General features: G+C 42.3%; 1 protein-coding gene across 1 annotated transcript; it reads left to right on the top strand.

Annotated features, from left to right (window-relative positions):
• The first annotated feature begins 854 nt into the window (after positions 1-854).
• Positions 855-20525, top strand: LOC138822452 (thioredoxin-dependent peroxide reductase, mitochondrial-like). Its single transcript, XM_070015214.1, has 5 exons — positions 855-1228; positions 5023-5097; positions 7623-7732; positions 12965-13044; positions 19350-20525. Exons 1-5 carry the CDS (start codon positions 855-857, stop codon positions 20196-20198), a joined length of 1488 nt encoding a protein of 495 aa, XP_069871315.1. The 3' UTR covers positions 20199-20525.
• The last annotated feature ends 1227 nt before the right edge of the window (positions 20526-21752 follow it).

The following is a 21752-nucleotide window of genomic DNA, read 5'->3' as shown; positions in this document are numbered from 1 at the left end:
TTCTGCTTAGAAAACTTGGTAAAAGGCAGGAAATAGAAAAATATAAAAATACTTTTCAAACTTTTAAAGGAGGAAGCAGACATCACACAGAATAGAGTTCAAACCACCCATGAAGAAAACAATGATAAAGATTACGTTTGACAAGTACTTAGAGATTACATACCTTGAGTAACATTGCGAATGATCAGTGTTCCTCAGGTAAAAAGGAATGGATTCAGTTCATCTAAAACAAAGCTGAGTGACCAGAAGACCAGTAAATAGACTGGTAAATAGAAGCTGACAGACTGTCAACCTCTAAGCAAAGAAGTGAACTTCACAGAGTCTACCTTGTTGCTGATTCTCAACACATAAATGTTTTTAATATTTCTTTGCTGTTTAAAATAAATTATCCTTTTTCCCTATTGTGTATGTTTTGGTGGACTTCACCCAAAGTGGAGAGCTTGACAGTGAGCTTTTCCTTCACAGTGATTGGTGCCAAAGGACACAGTGAAAAGCAACTAACTCATGTCTGTCTTGGGAGCATCACCCTCTGGCACAGGTAAGAAGACTGAGACTGAAAGGTTAAAAAAAAACTTGCTCAAGATGAAGGGATGAATTGGGTTTGCATCTGGGTTTATGTGATGTCAGAACTCAAGATCCTTTTCTTCTCCAAGAGGCTCATGAAACAAATTTCACCAAACGGATTATTCTGAAACATGACCTTGCTAGCACCGTTCTCAAAGCCACCTCTCCTGCACCTCCTAGGACTCTACTTTGTCTCTTTGAGCTCATACAGAGATGTGAAGTCTGTGCTTGGAGTGTCTGTTTCCAGAACCTTCCCACATTATCCCCAGGTTGCTGAGACATTCGGGTGCATGATCAGGCCCTTGGGCAGCCTGAGAGGCCAGCCACGCACGAATCTCAACGTGTCCTGCATTGGCCTCTTTCTCCTGGCACAAACTAGCAAGAGAACAAGTGTCAAAGATTCCACTTCAAGCATCTTTCAGAAACAGCAGTGGATGTGCCGAGAGACAGCCAGGGTGGTGCCTGATCATCCCCACGGTTACCGGAGCTGCTCTTCAGAGCAAACCATCAAATCACATTGTGTTACACCGCGTCTCCTGGCATCTGGTGTCTGTGCAAACAAGCAGCAGGGCTGCGGCTGCTTAGAACCGTCCTCCGCAGCACCATCCCGCATGCGTCTGAGCTCCTTCCTTTCAACTCACTCTGCGTCTTCCTCTAGCCCTTTGTATTTTGATTCCCCCTTACATCTTTTAATTCCAACCTCCTTTTTAAAAAAATGTTTTCAACAGAGCAGTTTTTGAACATAGGGCCTCTTGATCAATGTCACCCCTTTTGAACATTCACCACCCACCCCGCTCCTCCCATTCACCTGATTTTTAGGTTATATATTGAGTTTTTGTCATTTAACAATGCATACACTGTATCTTGATCTTTGTCCCCCCTTCAACCTCTCCCTCCCCCTTCTTCCCACCCCTTCCCTTATTTTCCTCAGTTGTATGGCATATACATTGCATGCTTGCCTACTTTCTGCTCATGTCCCATGTTCATTCTTCTACCCCTCTCCCCTTGACCTGCCCCCCTCGCAATTCATTTCCTAGTACACCTGTTGTTGGGTTGTGACTTAGTCTTTGTAAAGAATTATACTACTTTCACTCTCCATAGATTCTATTATACTTCATTCATTTGTAACCACTTGGGTGCCATCCAGTGTGCTTACTTCTAGATTTATAGGCACAATTCTACTTCCTATTAATGAGGGGTGCTTCTCTGGGTCTGATTTACTTCTTTTAGCATAATCCTCTCAAAGAAACAACAACCCAATTAATAAATTGGCTGAAGGCTTAAAAAGAGACTTTTAAGAGGAAGAACTAACTATGGCTAATAGATACATGAAAATGTGTTCAACAAATTAAAACAACAGTGAGATTACATATACCTCACTCCAGTTAGAATGGCCAGTATCAAGAAAATTAACAATAATAAAACCTCGTGTGGATGTGGTCAAAGGGAATTATTTATCCTTTCCTACAAACTTTGCTCCCTCCTGTCTTCCCTTCCCTCTGTCTTTCTTTCCTTCCTTTCTTCCTTCTTTGCTCCCCAAACACATTAAGTAGATCTCAGCTTTCTGCAGCGCATTAGAGTAAATAGTCAAGATACTGTTAGAGAAGAGGATCATTGAAAAGGCCCCTACACACCTCTCACTCTGTAGAAAAACAGATTAAGGAAAAGGTGTGTGTCAATTAATGGCAAGACTAGAAGTAGAACTCATATCTCATGATACAAATGACCACCTTAGTCCATTGCACACCACTAAATAATATTCATCTCCCTCATTGAAGCAAGGTAGGTTTGCCAAAGGATTTTGCTAAAGTCCTTTCACCCATACAGAGCTCAGTAATAATGCTTTTCTGCCTCCTCACAAATTATTTCACTTCCTTCTTATTCTCTATATCTTCTTCTACCTGACCTCCACTAATCCACTCAGTCCACTTATTCTTGATTGGCTCAGATCTACCAATGGCAAAAGGTTGACTTTCCAGTCTAATGACCACCAACACCATACCAGATCTTTGTCCTGGGTAGCAGAAAAAGAGGTTATGGTTGAAGAAACAGACGAAGGTGTTGCACACCAGGCTGATGTTGACCTATAGTGCAAACTTCATGGGAAATGGTGTGTAAGGGACAAGGAGAGGGGCCGTGGGTCCTGATATGGTTACCTTAGGAGAAGTTACTCATGTTACTGCAGAAGGAAATACTGGCCTACAAAACCTCTGTAACTCAGGATGCATAATCCTGGATGCAAATTTAAAATGTCAGAAACAAGTGCAGAGAGGAAAATGACTTGCCAAGAGTCACACATTCCATGTGATTTGGAACTAAATAGTTTCCATCTCTCGTTCCAGTCTGAAAGCATCTCCATGGGGAGAGACAGACATAGCCAGTAAATGCTGAGGCCTTTGTTCTTTTCTTCCCTTTCTCCTTCTGTCCATTCTCTCTTTCCTTCCTTTCTGTCAGATCAAAGTAAATTACAAGCCATGCCCATTTTCCTGGGATTCTTCCAAGTTTGGTCAGATTTGTGGTAATGTGTATTTCATTCATTTGTATTCATTTCATTCATTTATTTCATTCATGTACATAAATGTTTTTTTGAAATACTGGTCCTTTTTCCTTTCTATCTTAGGCAGGGTGGAAGGTGAAATTCTAGATCTTCTCCACATCCTCGCAAGTTCCCACAGGACTCGGGTAGGAGCATGGGGGGTCCGGGCATGCTTCTCATCAGGATGCAGATCAAGCTGGTCTGGTGAAGCTGTGCTCACAGGAAGAGTAGGACAAGCAGAGAAAGAGTTGAGGAAGTTGCGTCTCTATCAGGCTCTGTGAACACAGGCAGTGCCAAAGACAAGTGGGTAACATTTGCCCATGAATTCCAAGGGACTGAAGCCATGTAACATCTCTGTGCAGGCCCAGGGACTGCAGCAGTCATCTTGGCTCTCTCTGGATGAGAGTTTTAAGGAAGCTTTTCCTCCAGAGAGCAGGGAGGGGCTGCAGGGAGAAGATGGTGTGTGGGGAGCACAAGATGTGAGGCGCAGTTCTACGCTGCCAGATCTGTGAATCAGAGAGATCTGATTTTAGCCCTGGCTCTGACATCCACCAGTTGATGACCCTAACCCAGGCCATAGCAAGCCAGTTAACCGCAGTACCCCACCTCCCTTGAGTGACTTCCAGAATCTTTGTGAGTACCCATTTCCTCATCTGTGCAAAATGGCACGTGGACCTGTGATGAGCAGTCATTAAGATGAGTGACAACTAGTTCGGAGTTTGGAGTGATGGTGATTGTTCGCGTGACTGCTGCGATCATTACAGAGAGGAAACGAGGGCCACTTGCTCAGTGGTCCGCTGGGAGGGATGATGTGGGGAAGGGCCTTCCCACGGGCCACTCGACAATGGTAGATCCTGCTGAATTCCAGTGTGGGCCTGAAGGGAGGCACTCAGAATGCTCACCAGATGGCTGTCGTATAAAATAACATCGTCACCATGCTGCTGTCGCTGGCCAAGTTTCCTTCCCAAGAGGAACACCACTGTGTCTGACAGGGCTGGGTCTGTAGTTCCGGGAGCCCCAATTGCTGTGGTCTCTGGGTCCCTGCACTTGAGAGAGGCCTGAGGGCTACGCGTGGCTCCTGGAAGTCTCCCCAGTCAAAAGAGAGCAGCCTGCAGAATCCAGCCACGAGCCTCAAGTGGATCCAAGACTACAGGCGCATGTCCATCTGGCCACGCGTCTTCTGTCTGGAACACCACCGCCCACACCATTCTCTCTCATCAAACAGTAGGGCTCTGCCGTGATTCAGCTTCTCTTGTGTAGCAAGCAGCTCTGTGGGACCCCCCTCTCCTGCGGGGAAGCGGAAGGGCTGTCTCCTAAGTGGAGAGGAGTGGCGACAGTGCAGCCCCCCAAATGAGGCTCAGGGAGAGCCAACCGATTCTCCTAACGCTGATGCACCCTCTTTTTTATGTCATTTTTTAGCCTTACTAGTTTTGTATTACCTTAGAGAGCCGAAGCCTAAGGCAGACATATAGAGAGGTGAAATTGGGCAACTTGGATGCCTCTTTCCTTCTCTAAGACTCAGTTTCCTCATCTGTCCAATAAAAATAATTCTCCTATATCCCTATGGTGGCATGGTCCAGCTCAAAAGAGATGAGGAGAGAGGAATAAACAGAACTTGTCAACTATTTAACTGACTGCGTATTACTCACCCCTTATGGGAGATGAAAATTCTCTTTTTATCCCATAACTGTTCCCCTTAGATCTCATTTGCATGTGGATTGGATTGAGATTGGAACTTGAAACCTTGGAAACCTTGGAAAGAGAGAGAGAGAGAGAGAGAGAAGGCTAAAGGTCTTGGAGGAGATAGCAGACTCACTTTATTTCTGGAGTTTGCTCAACTCAGTCCTTCCTGCTTTCCCAGTGCTCCCCTGTGGGTGGATGTTTAATCCCTGCTTTGCCAGACACTGATGCCGGTGTTACAGTTGCAATGATGTGAAAACTCTAAGGATGCAAGAGTGTGAAAGAGGAGACCGGAACAAAAAAGATACTCGAATATGGTGTGTGAGACTGTAACAGAACAAGCCTGAGGAGAAAGGAAATGAACCATCCTTCAACGTAGCATCTTAAGCAAGTCCTTCCTATTCCTAGACACATCAAAGCCCCTGTGGCCACGGCCCAATATCAGTAAGTGGTATAGCCTGCATTTAGCTCAATTGTGTTGGACTCAAAGACCATCTCTTTCCATGATGCCATTTTGACCAAGCCCGGATATGTGGGTAGAAATGATGCTTTAAAAAAAAAAAAAAAAGCAAACTTTCCTGTATCAATGCTGAGGAGATCTTATTCTTTATTTCACATTCAAAGGGATTTTTAAATCCAAGACTCCCAGACCTCCTTCCTAGTCTGAGCCTTTAAGAAGATGAAGACTGTGACTCTCCTTTTTTGTTGTTGTTGGTAGCTATACTGAGGTTTGAACTCAGGGCCTTGTAGTTGCTAGGAAGGTGTTCTGCAACTTGATTGTCTTTCTATTGTTCAGCTACAATCTTGTTAGGACATACTCCAAAGATTCCCTCAGGCAAGTTTTCCAAGATTTCCAGCAAACGGTGTAAATTCTTAAGTTCTTCTTCTTCTTGGGACTCTTTTCACTCTACTTAACTCTCTCACAATTTTCCTCTCAAATCCCCACCACCACCCACCACCCCTGACCTGTGTCCTTATTTCCTGATGTGCCAATGGCTCTCAACACAAGCAATGAGAAAAACAATCCGGAAGTCAGATGATCTGCACTCAGCTCCTAACTCAGCCATTATTCATCTGTCCACTTGTCCAAGGTTACTGAGGTCTTTAAGCTTTTATTTCTTTGTCTGTAAAATGAGAACATTCATACCAACACTGAACATATGTTGTGAAACTCAAAGTATGTCATTTATTACTGAGAGATTAGCAAAGTTCCGTGCATCCAACAATTATCAACACGGAGAGCCATCTGCAGATATGTTTCTGGTCAGGAGAAGTCTCTTCTTCCTTAAAGAAAGGACTACCGTGTTCCCTGCCTTTCATTCTATAGCCTGCAAGCCAACTTTCCAGACGTGGGTTGGGACATAATGATCTTTCAGACAGATGCCCCTGGCCTCCCTGGGCTCTGAGTATAGATCAATTCAATTTGCCACATTGTCTGCTTACAGTCAATGTCTAATATTTCTTCTTAGTCTTCTTTTTCCCTGAAAAATAAAAATCATTTCTCTTTTCTAATGAAGGTTCTTCCTGATATTAGCTCTTTAGAGCCCAGAATCCAACCAACACTTGGAATGAGGTTCTCTGAGTACATGCTGGGGAGTTTGGGCCCGATGTCAAAAGCGATTGCTTCCAGCATCGTCTAGACTGTAGACAGACCCAGCGTGGAGGGGGAAAGGCGGTGGCGGCTCAGCCTGAGTCATGAAGTGATTGGACAGGGATCTGGGCTTGGAGCAGGCAGCTCACACATTGTCAAGGGTGCTCTCCAGCTGGCTGGGCCGGGCTCATGATGACTCTACACGGCAAGCTTCCACCTCCCAATTCTTCCAGTCTTTCTTTGGTAGGTCTTTGCAATTAGTTTTGGTTCTCTCCTACAGGTGTCCTGGGAGATACAGGCAAAGCAAAGCAAGCCATCCTCTGTCAGACTTTTCATTTCATATGTTGACTGACTCTTGATGATATGCAAGTGTACATGGAAAGGAGGCTCACAGGGGCTGGGAAGGTGGCTCAGTGGTAGAGTGCTTGCCTTGCATGCATGAGGCCCTGGGTTCGATTCCTCAGCACCACATAAGCAGAAAAAGCCGGAAGTGGTGCTGTGGCTCAAATGATAGAGCGCTAGCTTGAGCTGAAGAGCTGAGGACAGCGCCCAGGCCCAGAGTTCAAGCCCCATGACTGACAAAAGAAAGAAAGAAAGAAAGAAAGAAAGAAAGAAAGAAAGAAAGAAAGAAAGAAAGAAAGAAAGAAAGAAAGAAAGAAAGAAAGAGAGAGAGAGACAGAGAGAAAGACAGAGAGACAGAAGGAGGGAGAGAGGGAGGGAGGGAGGAAAAAGGAAGGAAGGAAGGAAGGAAGGAAGGAAGGAAGGAAGGAAGGAAGGAAGGAAGGAAGGAAGGAAGGAAAGAAGGCTCACAATGTTTTTCCCTAAGCCAAGTCAGGTATGCGGCGTAGTTCACTGTGTTCATGGAGAGAAAGTCTATAATTTCCTTTTAGCATTCAGGGAGTAGAAGGTCAGAAGGTCATTCGTTTAATTACAGTGTCTATCACCTGAAGCTCAAGAACAGCATTCCTGAGCTTGTTTTCCCCTACTCTACAAAGTGGGTGATACGTTGCATTTAATGGTATCCAAGATGCCACTGTGTGATGCAGGACTAAGAAAGGACAAGTAAGGCAGCCGATTTGGCTGACACACCATCAACAATAAAATACATCTTCCAGCTAGTGATGTGAAGGCATTAAGAAAAAGAAATTGTCTTAGAATAAGTGAATCATGTAACCTATCTCAGAAGGCTCCTGTGCAGATTAATTAAAATCATGAATCTACAAGTGTTATGAAAATTGTCATGTTGTGTAGTCCCACTGCTCCATGTAATGTAATAGAAGCAGCACTGTGCTGTGGAAAACAGCGATCTCCAACGTCAGCCAACCTCGATCCAAACACCAGTGCCATCTCCTCCTTGTGGGGTAAACTTGAAATGCTTTTTTTCATGGTAAAATGATTTATTTAGGTGAAATTCAGAGTTAGCTAGGTATCTTATGTTTTTAGTTGCTAAATATGGGTTCCCTGAATCAATTAAAGGGATCAACAAATGTCAGGCTTAAGGAAGTATAGGTTATAGGAATAATAATGGAGAGTTTTTCAAAATACCAGAGAGATTTACAGTGAAGTAATGATGATAGATGGCTGATAATTATTAGAAGAAGCTTCCTGTGGGGGCTCGGGAAGGCAGAAGGAGAGTCAGAGAGATGATAAACATATGAATGAAAGCTCAGGGCTTAGATGGCCAGGCCCCCCAGACAGTGCTCAATTGCTCACTGATCTGATGGTATCACAAAAATAGCTAGGAACAACAGACTCCAAATACATATCAGTTAGATGGAGGGAGGGAGGGAGAGAGAGAGAAGAGACAGTAAGACAGAGAGGCTGAGAAAGAAGAGGAGAGAGAGAGGACTAATAGTTGCAGGAAGAGAGCTCAAGAGTGTCACTGGGTGCTGGAAAGTTGACAGATGACCTGTAAACCATACTTAAATTACAAACATCAAGTTTACCCACGCCCCATGTCAGGTACCACTGAGTCCTTTCCTATACAACATCCAGGCTTATTGTTGAAAGCCGAAGGCAGAGTTTATGTGGCAGTTGGTTTGTTTTGACTTTCGGTGTTGCTAAATCTAGATCTTTGATATTCAACCGTCTTTGAAATTGACTTGGATGTTAGTCAGTAGGAAATGAATGGCTTTTGTGTTTCCTCAGAACACATTCAAACCTGTGAATCAGGTAGCCTAGAGTTACAGATCCTAATTCACTTGTGCGGTACTGAGTCCCGGGGCTCCTATACAGTGCCAGCAAAACTTTCGCAATAGGTTGCTAAGAGCTGGACTCTGCCTCTGGTTATTTCCCTTCTTTTCTAGCCACTGAAACTCAATAACTCTACCTCAGCTGACCCAGGTGGTACTTTGTTACCTCTCTGAGGCACAATAATAAGACTGCCTGTTTGTAGGGTTACCGTGAAAATCACATGAGATAATATGTGTGAGAGGGTATCACAAATGAAAGAACATTAATTACCTCACTTCTCACCAGGGTTGGGCAAAGAATCTCAGCCATTTGGATGAATTTTTCAATCCCAATTGCAACTTGTACAGCCTCATGCAGGTGGAAGAATTAGCAGTGCAGTATTAAGTCTTCCTTCTCTAGCTCCTTCTCTGAAGGAAGGAAATACCAACCTTTGCTTTGGGGAGCCCTCTTACAAAGAGGGAGGGAGAACAAGTCCTAAGTACAGATCATGAAGAGAAGCTACGGAGGAAAGAACTCTAAGAGACCTTTGAGTCATCAGTTACTTCTTATAGATTGAAGAAGATGGCTCTTTGTGAAAAGGTCTGGGTCTTAATTGCTCATCACTCAGAGTGATAGATATTTCAAAATATTCCTCAAAAAGAAGCACATTTTTTAAAGAAAAACTGAGGGAAACTATTTGGGAATTACGAAATTTTATTACCAAATAGGACCAATTCCCAAGAGCTCCACTTAGAAAACAATATTGTCACTTAACAACCACATAGGCAGTGCTACCATGATCAGTGTCCAACTTTTCTACCAGAAACTTTAGAGTGAAAGCAACTAAATCGATCTTACTTACCGCTGGTTCTCAAGGTCACCATCCTGTCCTTGATGCAGGAGGGGAATGAGCCCTCTGAAAGGAAGATGATTGTAGATAAATCTGTGGGACTCAAATTAAAAAAAAAAAAAAAGCACCTGTATCAACGTATCAATCATTTGGTCCGCAGAACAGACATCTATTTCCTCAACACTTTCCAAGAATCTGTGGCAGGGTCTTCTCAGTTGAATAGCATCCTGAAAAAGTGGTGGGCGTGTTTAATTTTCAAAAAGGTCTGATGAAAAGCCATCTGGGGCAAAAGATTATCTCCTGGATTGAGAAAAGTACATGAATGTCTCCTGAACAAAAATACCTTTGAAAAACTGAACTCAGACTTTAGCGTTGAACAAATACTTCTTCCGCTGTGGCAACAAGCTTCATACATGCGATGATGAGAACGAATCTCTCCTCTTCTCTTGTCTTCCTGAAGCACTGGAGAATCATTAGCTTGGATTTTATGTTCCATGTTGATGCTTTTTGCCTTTTGTTTTGAGACAGTGGTTTGAGTTGCAACTTCCTGCTTAGAATTATCTTAATACTTCACTAATATTGAAAAAAGTGCACAGTAAATAGAATACAAGTATCTTTGTTTTGTGTTGCTAACAACGTAAAACCACAGACTGGGTTCACGGTCCTCTTTCAAGGTTAAGAGGATATAGCTGCTAATGACCTTTCTTCCCTTTGAGTCCTGAGGTCTTGCAGGGTACCACACAGCAAGAGGCAGGCAGTGCCCAGAAGACCTGGACAAATTAGTTCTTGTCGTAGACCAGTTCTTAGACTATCCCACTAACCCATTAATCCTTTAATTCATTGACCATAAGGTTAAACTCTAATCTCCTCTTAAAATGTCCAAATGGTCCCACGTTTTTCATATCTCATAATATGGATTACGTTCCTCATGAGCTCCAAAGAAGACAAACTCTACTCACACTACAGCTGTTATCAACGACTTCATTCACGCCAATTGAAAGAGGAAGAAAGGGTATACATTTCATCTTTGAATCTATGTGAAGCTTCTTATCCTGCTTTTCTAGACTGTTCTTTCATTCTTTTTTGTCCCGGTGGGACTATTAATCATAGTGCATTGTCCATGTGCCAGGGGCTGGCACCTGAACCCTGGCTGGACAGCAAGAGTATTCTCACTTCCCACTGGTGACTTGCTCTAAGATAAGCCAGGGAGGGACTCAGACAGAGCCAACAGTGCTCTGACTTGCAATTACTGGGTAAACATGAGCCTTTCTGCTGATCTGCGACCACCAACAACAAGGGGCTGACAACCCCTCATCAAGCCATGTAAAGATAAGCAGAATGAGGAATACAAGGGAGAAAGGAAGGGAGAGCCAACTCCGAGGCTCTCATTTAAGCTCTTGAATGCAGATTTACTTACGGCTAAGCACAGGAGGACAACGCTATCACCTAAAGTCTGGAATATTTCAAGATCTGTCTCCAAGAAATGTTTATTGTTTGTGTTCTTAAGACCATTGGAGTTGAGTTTTTGTACTTAAACCTGTATGTTTCCTCTATAATAAACAAAGGAAGTAGGAGGAAGTTTAGTATATACATGAGACCTTGTCTTCAAATGAAAGCTTAAAGTCTCCACCAGGAGACAAAATAAGATCTGTATGGTTCACAGGAGAGGGAGTTAATGTGGGAAGAGAGTGGAACTTAGCTCCCTGTCTTCCAGCTTCGAAGCAGACCCTGAGGCATCCGAAGCATTGAGTTATGTGATGAGCCTACAGTGTGGACACACTAGACTGAAAGCTGAACATGATAAGGACTAGCTTGAGTGTCGGTCTTGTTCACATCCATGCTGCAGTATACCTGGCACAGCAGCTACATATAAATGAACAGTCATGGAGCTTGAATTCAGGCCTGGATCTTGGGGTCAGTCATGGAGCTTGAATTCAGGCCTCCTGGGTGCCACTTCCATTTTTTTGGTAGTTGACTGGAGAGAAGAGTGTCACAGACTTCCCTTTCATGGATTTTCCAAACCTCCATCCTCAGATCTCAGCCTCCTGAGCAGCTAGGATTATAGTTGTGAGCCACCGGTGCCCAGTTTACAAATACGTTTTTATGTAGGATGAATGATGGGATGGTTTTCTACTTGTTTCTCCATGACTGAGGGCTGTATTTTTCTCCTTCCACATGAATTATTTCCAGAGATGTTGAGAAATGGAATCAGAACACAGTGTGGAGGGCACCTAGCATGGGCCTCTTTCCTCCTCTTCTCACCAGAGTTCCCCAGGTGGCTGCGGCATTTTGTAGAATAAACACAAGCTTTGGAACCGGGAGGCCTGTACTTCAGAGCCAGCCCCATTGCGGGTCATTTTGTGCCAGCCCTTTTCCCCCTGAGAGCTTTCCTTGCCCTCCCTGGTACCACGGAGGAGGCTGAACCGGAGGAGCCTGAGATCCTTTCCAAGTCTACCACTCCATGGCTTAGTATAGCAGGCTATCGATGACTCATTTAGCAGGATAAACAAGTTCTCCCCATGCGCAGTCTGCTAAAGTAATGAGCGGAACTCTTTCTAAACAGAAAAAAATTTTCACACTAGACAGAGTCCAAAAACCTCTGAGGGTTAAATAAGGGGAAGCATAATACTAAGCAGATGAATCCTCTAAAATAATATTGCAACACCTCCTGGCAGCCCACCCCAGTTTCCATAGGCTCTCTCCTGCGGAACTGAGCCGTTAGGCTTGGGGACACCTGAGGTGACCTCCTGCCCCAGGCCTGGCCTCATTCGGACCAGCACACTCTTTACATTTGCCTTTAAAAAGCCTATTGGATGAAGAGCCCAAAGGATTCCCATCCTGAAAGCTGATCTCCTCAGACCCAGTCACTTGGTCACTGCTCCTCTTTATATTAGTTGCCTTCTCTGAGCAAGTTTCCTAGGATTCATAGGAAACAAATTTAGATACAGTAAAAACTAGATACCAAGGAAGAATAGTAAATCATTATCCTATCTCTTGTGTGTGTTATCCTATGCAAATATCACTAGAGGACAAATTAGGACATACCATCTCCCATTGAGTGTGGTAAGCTACTCAGAAGGCAAAGGTGGTCCTCTGCCAGTGGTAGAGCACTTGCCTGTCAAGTAGAAGGCCCTGAGTTTAATTCCTAATATTGCCGTGTATGAGCGTGTGTGTTCACCCACGTGTCTGTATCATCCCCAAGTGAAAGAATAAGAAAGTGAAACACATCAGATTTGTCATCATGTACAAAGCCAACATTTATGTTATTGCCTAACTTTACTCACCTTCAAGGAAATGGAACTAGAATTCAGATCAAGAGCATTTTACTCCAGGTGTCCTTTTAGTTTCTGTTATAGGGCATCCAAGCTGTGATAACAAAAAATACCATATATGAAGTGGCATATAAACAACAAAAAAATATCGTTATGGTCTTAGAGTAAGTGAAGATCCCACATCCATTGAGAGAGAGCTCATTTCCTCAGAGAATACCGTCATAGTATTGTAATCGTACATACTGTAAGGGACAAGAAATATCTCCTGGGTCTTTTTATTTATTTATTTTTTCCTTAAGGCAGTATTGCCATTCACCTGCAAAAAGTTCCTTCTCCTAATACCATCACCTGGCTAATAGGATTTCAACACAAAATTCAGGTGGGTGGAGGCATATAAACATTCTGTCCTTCCTAACTCTGATTGTACATACAGGCATATGTTTTTCCTTGGAATATATGAGAAAGCAAGCTTTTAAAAAGAAAAAGAAAAGTTGAATCTGTTTTCTCTAGATGGCACAACACTTTCAATATGAGCTGTAAGCATTGGTAGAAACAGGTCATTTCTTATACCTGGAACCTAGAAGGAAAAAGAGCCAAAGTGGACCGGCTCCATGAACTCTCTTACTGACAACATAAGAGAGAATTCATACAAACTGTCCCTCGTTGGTTCTATCCAATCCAGGCTCACTCACCCCGAGTCTGTCTGCAACTTGACCAGTCCAAAACTCAAAGGCTGCGGTGAGTCTCAGTGGTCAGCAGACCCAGCAGTGAGAGTCCCTTTGGACAAATACTTTCATCTTAATTAATCAAGGATCAAATCTTACAGACACTTTTACAGAGAGCCTTCCTCAAAAGCCCCAGGCCTCGTGGACTGATTTCCCTTATTTAAGCTGATAGATTATCTATCCAATCAAGCTGTTTCAGACTGAGGACATGCTTGCTCCTCAGGACCTTTAAAAGGCTATAAATTATAATCAGGAAAAATTTGCATCAAAATTGATCTGGAGAACATTACCATATTTTTGTGTGCTCTTTATAACTACTAAAGAAAAAAATCAGAGTTTAATAGTAAGAAAATGATTTTTTTCCCCTGATTAATGAGTACCTTTTATTTGTTCAGACATGGCATATATTATAGCCAATTGTGTTTCACTTCGAATAATAATGGCTTCCTGGAGTACGTCATGATCTTCTACGCATGTGTTTTCTGATGTCTCTACCTAAAAATACCTGTTTTGGTCTCACAAATTCTTACACAGCTTTTGGGACTCCTTTGGCCAAAGTCTTTCTTACTTTACCTTTCCTTTGCCTCTGTTAGGTTCTCAGGCTTAGATAGACTACAGCAATCCCAACGGGCATTTCGACTCTCCAGTTTCTTCTCACGATTGACCTTGACTGCCTTATATGCAAGTTAGTGGGTCTTGCACATCTGTGTGTCCTGGATAATTGTAGCACAGAAGTTTCTTGCAAACATTGCTGTTTGAGTGTCTAGCTGAATAAATATGGAAGGAAGGGAAGGAGAGGAAAAAAAGAAGAGTAGGAGAGCAGAAATAAAGAATTACATTTATGCTCAGTCCTAAAAGTAATCACCTTAGATTTTTTAAGCTACTTATTTTTCCCTTTTATATTTTCAATCTTAGATTTCCATGCCTAAAATTATATAAAACTATTTTATCAAAGAAGTATAGGAATGTGAGTCAATTTATAAATGTTTAATATCTCTGGATTGTCATATTACAGTGATAAATATAGTGATAATTCCAAAACTGACCATTCATGGAAGTGAACTGTTTGGACATCCATACTGGAAGAGATGAATTACTGGTAGTCAATGGGGCTGTGGGAAACTGAGCCAGTAGTAGTGTTAATGGATAAGTACTGAAAAACTATGTCTTGTTATAATACCTCTTCTAGAACCTTCTCCTTGTGAAAGTGTTTTTAACCCAATGGGAAGCCTTTGAGACCACCCATTTGGACAATCCATAGCTGAACAGATGACATTAAAGTACAAGGCAGGTCCAGTGATGAGCCGGCCCTTTACGCTTCTTATCCACTCTTCTCACAAAGGTAGCTCCATCAGCAATTTATTTTAGAGATTGGATAGCAACTAAGTAATTTTCCAATTTTGCAAATGTCTGTTGGGCTCAGGGAGTCTAAATTCACATCCATGTCCACATATCAAGAGAGTACCAGTGTTAGAGTCTGAGACATGCTATTTTTTTCTGATCCTAAAAGCCATGGTTTTAGTATTTTCCACTGGTCTCTACATGCCAAGGACTGCCAAAATCTCTATGAGATTTGATGATGTGGATTACTAAGTTTCCTCTGGTGATCCAGGGGTTAAGATTCGTAGAGACATTTCCTGTAGGTTAATGCCAGGATCTCGTTGGGGCAGATGATGTGTATGTGGCTGTTAAAGGCATGTTAAATAATAAAGAAAATTTATATTTAGAAAGGAGAGATGTGCGGTCTAAAAAATAAATAAGCTTTTAGAAACTAATGTTGAGCAAAAGGCCTCTCATAGTGATAAAAATCTAAATATAAACTTCAGGGGAAAATACCAGAAAAATCTAGCTAGATGGGCAGAATTGAGAGATTATCAAATTTATCTCAAATAATGTATGACTTTGGGATGCAGTTCATGTACACCCTGGCTGAACAATCCCAGGACACTGCTCTTGTTATCCCTAGAGGTTTAGTAGACATCATAAAAGTCCTATGAGAGAGTCACATTCACATTGAGATATACATACATTATTTTAAATAACCTCCTAGCAAAAAGGTATCAAACTGCATTGGGTTTATGAAGATGCTGCAGTTTGACTTAGTGTAGTAGTTGGTTAAATCTATTGTTTTATCTTTCTATAGGAATTTGCTGGGGGCAACCATGAATCATATTCTACATGGAAGTTCAGGAAGTAATGTTACTAGTACAGACACTCTAGATTTCAGCCTTTTAACAGTTACAGGATGTTTAGACACTCACTGAGACCATGGCTGGGTTTTAGTATACACAGTTTTGTATGCCATCCCAGCTACCAGCTGGATTTCATATATTAAAAACCACAGTCTCCTATGTAATGAAGAAAGCCAGGAGTAATTTTCAGAAAGGATGCTTTTCTTCAAGTTGCCACCAATTGCTCCTTGCATTTCTGTTCTATGACTGTCTTCTCTCCTTTCTCCTCTCCCTGTGGGATTTTGTATTAGACTCTTATATTCAAAATAACTATGTTAAATGTGCTCAGCTCTAATGCTAAGGTTGTCTGTGGTTGACCTTTATTCATGCAGGACAGATGTGATGACTGCTATCGATGTCAGTATTTATGGGCTGAGTGGTAAAACAGAGATAGACTCAAACACTTCATTCTGCCAGGGGTGGCCACAGAGATGACTTGTAGGATAATGACGTGAGAACCACCACACTGTGAGTTTTCTTCCCTGACTTTCGCTGTCCTCATCTATACTAATGGAGGTTCAAACTAGAAAATTCTTAAGAAGTTTTGCAAGGTGGAAAATAGTGAAAGGCAGTAGCAGTTTACACAGTAAACCACACAGAAGATGTAAGGACTTTTGTAGTTTATAAAGACACTGTGTTTTCAACTCTTCCCCTGGCCCCCAAGTCCAGTTCCACTAAATAAATCAAATGACCTGGCTCCTGATTCTGGCTTATCATCTTTTCAGGAAAGAATGTTTCTTACAGTTTGGATATGAAGTGTCCTTGTAAAAGAAACCTGTAATGAACACTTGGTGCCCAGCTGATGAAGCCAGTCATTGACAGGGTAGCAGCTTTGCTTCTACCAGGCTGATTTGCCTCACCTCAGGTTCGCAGCAATGCAACCACCCAACTATGGAGGGCAAGCTCTGAAACCAAGAGCAAAAGCAAATCCTTTCTCCTTTGAGCCATTTGTCTCAGCTGTTTTGTCACAACGTCCTGATTAACACAATCCCAACCATCTCACAGGAATGTCAGCCAGTAGGAAGAATCTTTTGTTCTCCCAACTGCTACTTCACAGAACACTTGGAGAAAAAGTATCATGCTGGACAAAGAGGATAGATACCAGCAATCCTCATCAGGTAGGTGTGTTTCTTTCTCTTTCTTCACCTCTCCTCTGATTAGTCCCAGGATCTCCTCCTGCTATGCCCAGGATCTCCTCCCTAGACCTCCCTTCAGCTCCTTCAGGACCCAAATCTCAGACTGAACAGCCATGGTGAGCAGAGTGTCTGGAGCCTTAAATTCCTTCCAGACCCAGAAAACTCTTCCCAGGAGAGGAAGAGCTAGCCCAAGGATGTAAGCCATTGTTGTTCCTTCCTATGGGCTGGGTTGTTCCAGGAAGGATGTGTACTTCCCTTTGAAATCTTCATTTATTTACTTTGTAAACGAGAAAATGATCACATCTTGGGATCCCATTGGATATGTAATGCCTTAAGCTTGTGTCTCCAACCAGCCCCTACCCTTCCTCAGATCACAAGCCATTCACACCAGTTTCGTGCAGAAGAGATGAGCTCATGGTTAAACTGGGAAATCAAATCGTAAAGATGGAATTTACATATTCCCCAAGAATAACCAATGTAAACTCATCCCACAGATAATGTGGACCAAGGTTGTGGTCTCAGCTGCGGGTAGCCTGGAGAGCACTTCCTGGCTAGGGGCAGGAGGATGATGTACAGAAATAAGAGAAGAGCTAGGGGCCTCCTGGAGATTGCTCATATCAAACCTCTTTTCAGCATGGCTGCTATGTTGGCAGCACTCTATGAAACAGAAATGAAGACAAGGAGAGATTTTCTTCTTTCAAGAAAGAGAAGTGTGGCTGGGTGCTGGTGGTTTCCACCTGTAATCCTAGCTGCTCAGGAGGCTGATATCTGAGAATCACAGTTCAAAGCCAGCCTGGGCAGGAAACTCTGTGAGACTTTTATCTCCAATAAACCACTAGAAAACGGGAAGTGACACTGTGGCTCAAGTGGTAGAGTGCTCTCCTTGAGCTGAAAAACACAGGGACAGTGCCCAAACCCAGAGTTCAAGCCCCACAACAGACAAAAAAGAAAAGAAAAAGAGGTGTGACTAGTAGGCCCCTTCTCACAGTTAACTTCGGGTTCATCTTGGCTTTGCAGCTGAAGTTGTGCCCTTCCCAAAACAGCCCAAAGACCAAGATGTGAGTATAGCACTTTCTAATGGGCAAGTATTTTCTATAGAGCCCCATGTCTATCTGAAAGAGATGTGACTGTGCCGCCCTCCCCACTAGACTTTTCAACACAAATGATTCAAAATCAGCTTGGAGAAGACTCAGTGGATACAGTGACAGCAGAAGTACAGTGAGGCTTGAGGGGCTGGGTCACCTGGAATTCAACAGGCACTGAGGACGTCATGCCAGGTGGTACAGGGGGCACAGTTAGTTGGTCGTCCACAGTAGTAGCCTAAGTATACTTGAAGAGAATGTTCAAAGAATTTTCCCTAGTCAACACATTGATGTTAGTACTGGAAAAGTATGGGAGGAAAGGGCATGGAAGACAATGGGATTGCATTAATGTCCTGGAGGATAAAGAAGAATTGAAGATAATACTTAAAGACTCAGTATGAAGACTAGGGGGGTCCCTTGGGTAGTTTAAGATATTCTTATCTGGTTTATTGTATGTATTAGTTTTTTTAATATGGTATGATAAATATGCCCTCAACTAAATAAGTGGGGCAGATTTTATTTATTACAGTTCTAGAGGCTACAATTCTAAGACCAGAATGCTACCATAGACAGGCATTCATGAGGGCAACTTTCTGGCTTTTAGATGGAATTTGTATGATCCAGCTTGCATTATGTAGACTAGACCTTTGGTCCCATATCAGAACACTATCAATTCTTTGTATGTTAAGATAGCTATATGTGGAATTCTAAGGGAATATAAGCACTAAATCCATTGGAGTACACAAGATACAGAAGTTCAAACTGGATATTTAAAGCTCAACTGTATGACAACCGGGACCAAATTTGACAAGAGTTTCCAAGGAGGCACTATTCAAATGATAGCCAGATAACAGGAGAGCCAGAGTTAATGTATAACATATACAAAGTTTTACTATAGAACTTTAAAGGCAATTACATATTCAGTTAGGGTAGATCTAGTAAACCAAAATAAAGGAAAAAATAACCGGAAAAAATAGGGACCCATCATACATCTGACAGATTTCTCCAAAGACTTTTAACTTCCTGAAGCCTCAGTTGCTGTAGCCTTCCCTTCCCTACCATTCTTACTTAAGGCATGTTCTCCCTTTGCAAGACAATAGGGCTCCTTTCCAAACCTTTTGTGGAATGTCACATCAATAGCTCATGTCACGGAACTTCAAAGCCCAACTACATATATATGAACTGTAATGACTTCCAAATGCTCCATCAACTGGACTCCAGGCATTATACTTGAGTAACAATACTACAGAAGCAGTACTTAGATATCGAACCTTGGACACAAAGCAAGAATGGCACTGACCCTGCTTGAATTCATTTTCTGTTACCTAAAAATGGATAATTTATAAAGAAAAGGCCTTTATTTAGGTTGTGGCTTTGAAGACTGATTATGTGATTGTATGAGAGAGAGAGAGAGAGAGAGAGAGAGAGAGAGAGAGAAGGAGGAAGAAAACAAGCACTGAGGGAGGAAGCAGGGAGCCATACTTGGTCTTACAACAACCTGCCTTTGCAGTACAGAATTCAGTCCTTTGAGAGTGAGCCTGGTCCCTCAAGAAAAGCATTTATCGGTTCCCGCGTGCACTTGAAGAAGGCGGCTCCTGCCGGGAGGTTGTTCCGGGCCTCGGTTGCCCGGCATGCAAGCACCATCTCTCAGGGTATTTCTACCTCTGCAGCCCTTAGGCATGTTGCTTCTAGAAGAACGTGCTTGACAAACAAACTGTGGTCTGGCTCTACTCAAGCAAAATTCGCCTTTAGCACTAGTTCCTCATCTTATACTCCCGCTGTCACCCAGCATGCACCTTACTTTAAAGGCACAGCTGTTGTCAATGGAGAGTTCAAAGAGCTTAGCCTTGATGACTTTAAGGGGAAATACTTGGTGCTTTTCTTCTACCCTTTGGATTTCACCTTTGTGTGTCCTACAGAAATTGTTGCTTTTAGTGACAAAGCCAATGAGTTTCATGACGTGAATTGTGAGGTCATTGCCGTTTCGGTGGACTCCCACTTTAGCCATCTTGCCTGGATCAATACACCAAGGAAGAATGGAGCCTTGGGCCACATGAACATTGCACTCTTGTCGGATTTAACCAAACAAATTTCCCGGGATTATGGTGTGCTGTTGGAAGGTCCTGGTCTTGCACTCAGAGATCTCTTCATAATTGACCCTAATGGAGTCATCAAGCATCTGAGTGTCAATGACCTGCCAGTGGGCCGGAGCGTGGAAGAGACCCTCCGCTTGGTGAAGGCGTTCCAGTTTGTGGAAACCCATGGAGAAGTCTGCCCAGCAAACTGGACACCAGATTCTCCTACTATTAAGCCAAGTCCAACAGCTTCCAAAGAATACTTCGAGAAGGTCCATCAGTAGATGATCTGTGCACCTGAACCTTCACTACAGAAAACAACCTCAGCTGGCACCCTTTTTGCATTTCAAAGATTATTTATAGAAGGAAAAACCCAATCATGCTTGTATTTATAGATACTACTCTTTATTTCTCTTTAACAAAGAAACCCCTCTTGTTTCCATTTCCTGGAGAGATATCATTCTTAATGTTTTCTTTTTTGTAACACTGGCTAAAACTTTGTCCAGGCAGTAGTTAGTAGCCAACAGAAGTCCTTTATTGGCAATGTCCTTATTGATTATGTCTTCAGTGGGCAAAGAAAACACTTCCTCCTTAGCCTTCCAGACTTTTCGTTGCTCCAAAGTAACCCAAGTATGGAAGGCTTCTGATCAAGAGCCCTGATTTTTCTTCTTGAAGTTCTTTGTATTAAACTGAATTTCCTTTAAGACAACATAGCTTTATGTTATTAGGCTCTGCTGTCCAAGCTAACTCAAAATGGATATCTGTGTGATGGAAACAAATGTGAATTGAGACTAAAACACGGTGGAAACGTGACTTAACTGATCATGCATGACCCTGTCCCTGAGGTTTCTAGTTTACAGTTATTTTATTCACTAGCTGACTTAGTTCAGTGTGTATTTTCAAATAATGATTAGATGTAATTATAAAGGATCTATATTAAATCCAGAGATTGAATTTTGATTCAAGTGCTTGATGTAAAATATAAAATAAACATACTTTAAAATAAAAAAAAGAAAAGCATTTATCACTCTTAATGTTATACTCATCTCTTAAAGGTCCCATTACACCTCAACTCTACAACAATGGGGATCAAATTTTGATGAGTTCCAAACAAAGCACTATATTCAAATGATACCCAGATACCAAGTAAACCACAGCAACTAGTCTGAGAGGGAAAAAGAGATAGTTCAAAACAGCTACAACAATTAGCTCTCATATATTTATGGGAACCAATGGATATTTGTGGCTCTCGCTAAAGATCCTTGATTTTGTACTAAGACATAATACTAGATGAGAGAGGAGACATTCTTCCTAAATATAGGATTTACCATCCCTGGTAGAAAGATTCCCCAAAGATATCCAAGTCCTAATCTTTAGAATCTGTGAGTACTATGTTTCATGGACAAATAAGAATTCAGATTTCTGATGAAATTTATGTAACTAATCAGCCGACCTGAAAATATGCTAATTACCAAGGTGGGTACAATAAAATCCCTGCACAAATAGGAGAAGGAAACAAGAAAGATCAGAGGAAGAGAGGGTAAGATGGAGGTCTGGTGAGACATGCTGTGTTGATGGATAGAGCAATTGCCTCTGTAACCAGGAAATCCTTGGAAATGGATTGTCCGGAAAAGAAAGTATCCCTGCTAATACCTTGACTTTTAGCCCTGTGAGATCTCCATTTGATTTCTAACCTACACTGTTTCTGATCATTTGTTTTAGCAGCAAGGGCAAATGGTTACATGTTCCTGCAAGGTTCTCAGAGGGTGGTAAAACATACTGCCAAGGTTGTCCCTAGAAATACAGGGCGAGCAATGGCCAACACTGAACCACATCAA

Source organism: Dipodomys merriami, unplaced genomic scaffold, assembly GCF_024711535.1.
Source record: "Dipodomys merriami isolate MVZ:Mamm:240054 unplaced genomic scaffold, mDipMer1.0.p SCAF_110, whole genome shotgun sequence".
NCBI classification, from domain to species: domain Eukaryota; kingdom Metazoa; phylum Chordata; class Mammalia; order Rodentia; family Heteromyidae; genus Dipodomys; species Dipodomys merriami.
This window is presented reverse-complemented; position numbering and strand designations above follow the sequence as displayed.

Coding starts and splice junctions, on each gene's coding strand:
- LOC138822452 (XM_070015214.1), top strand. CDS start 855: ATGATCAGGCCCTTGGGCAGCCTGAGAGGCCAGCCACGCACGAATCTC. Junction 7,733..12,964: donor TGCCATCTCCTCCTTGTGGG/GTAAACTTGAAA, acceptor TTTTTCCTTAAG/GCAGTATTGCCATTCACCTG. Junction 13,045..19,349: donor GATTTCAACACAAAATTCAG/GTGGGTGGAGGC, acceptor CTGCCTTTGCAG/TACAGAATTCAGTCCTTTGA.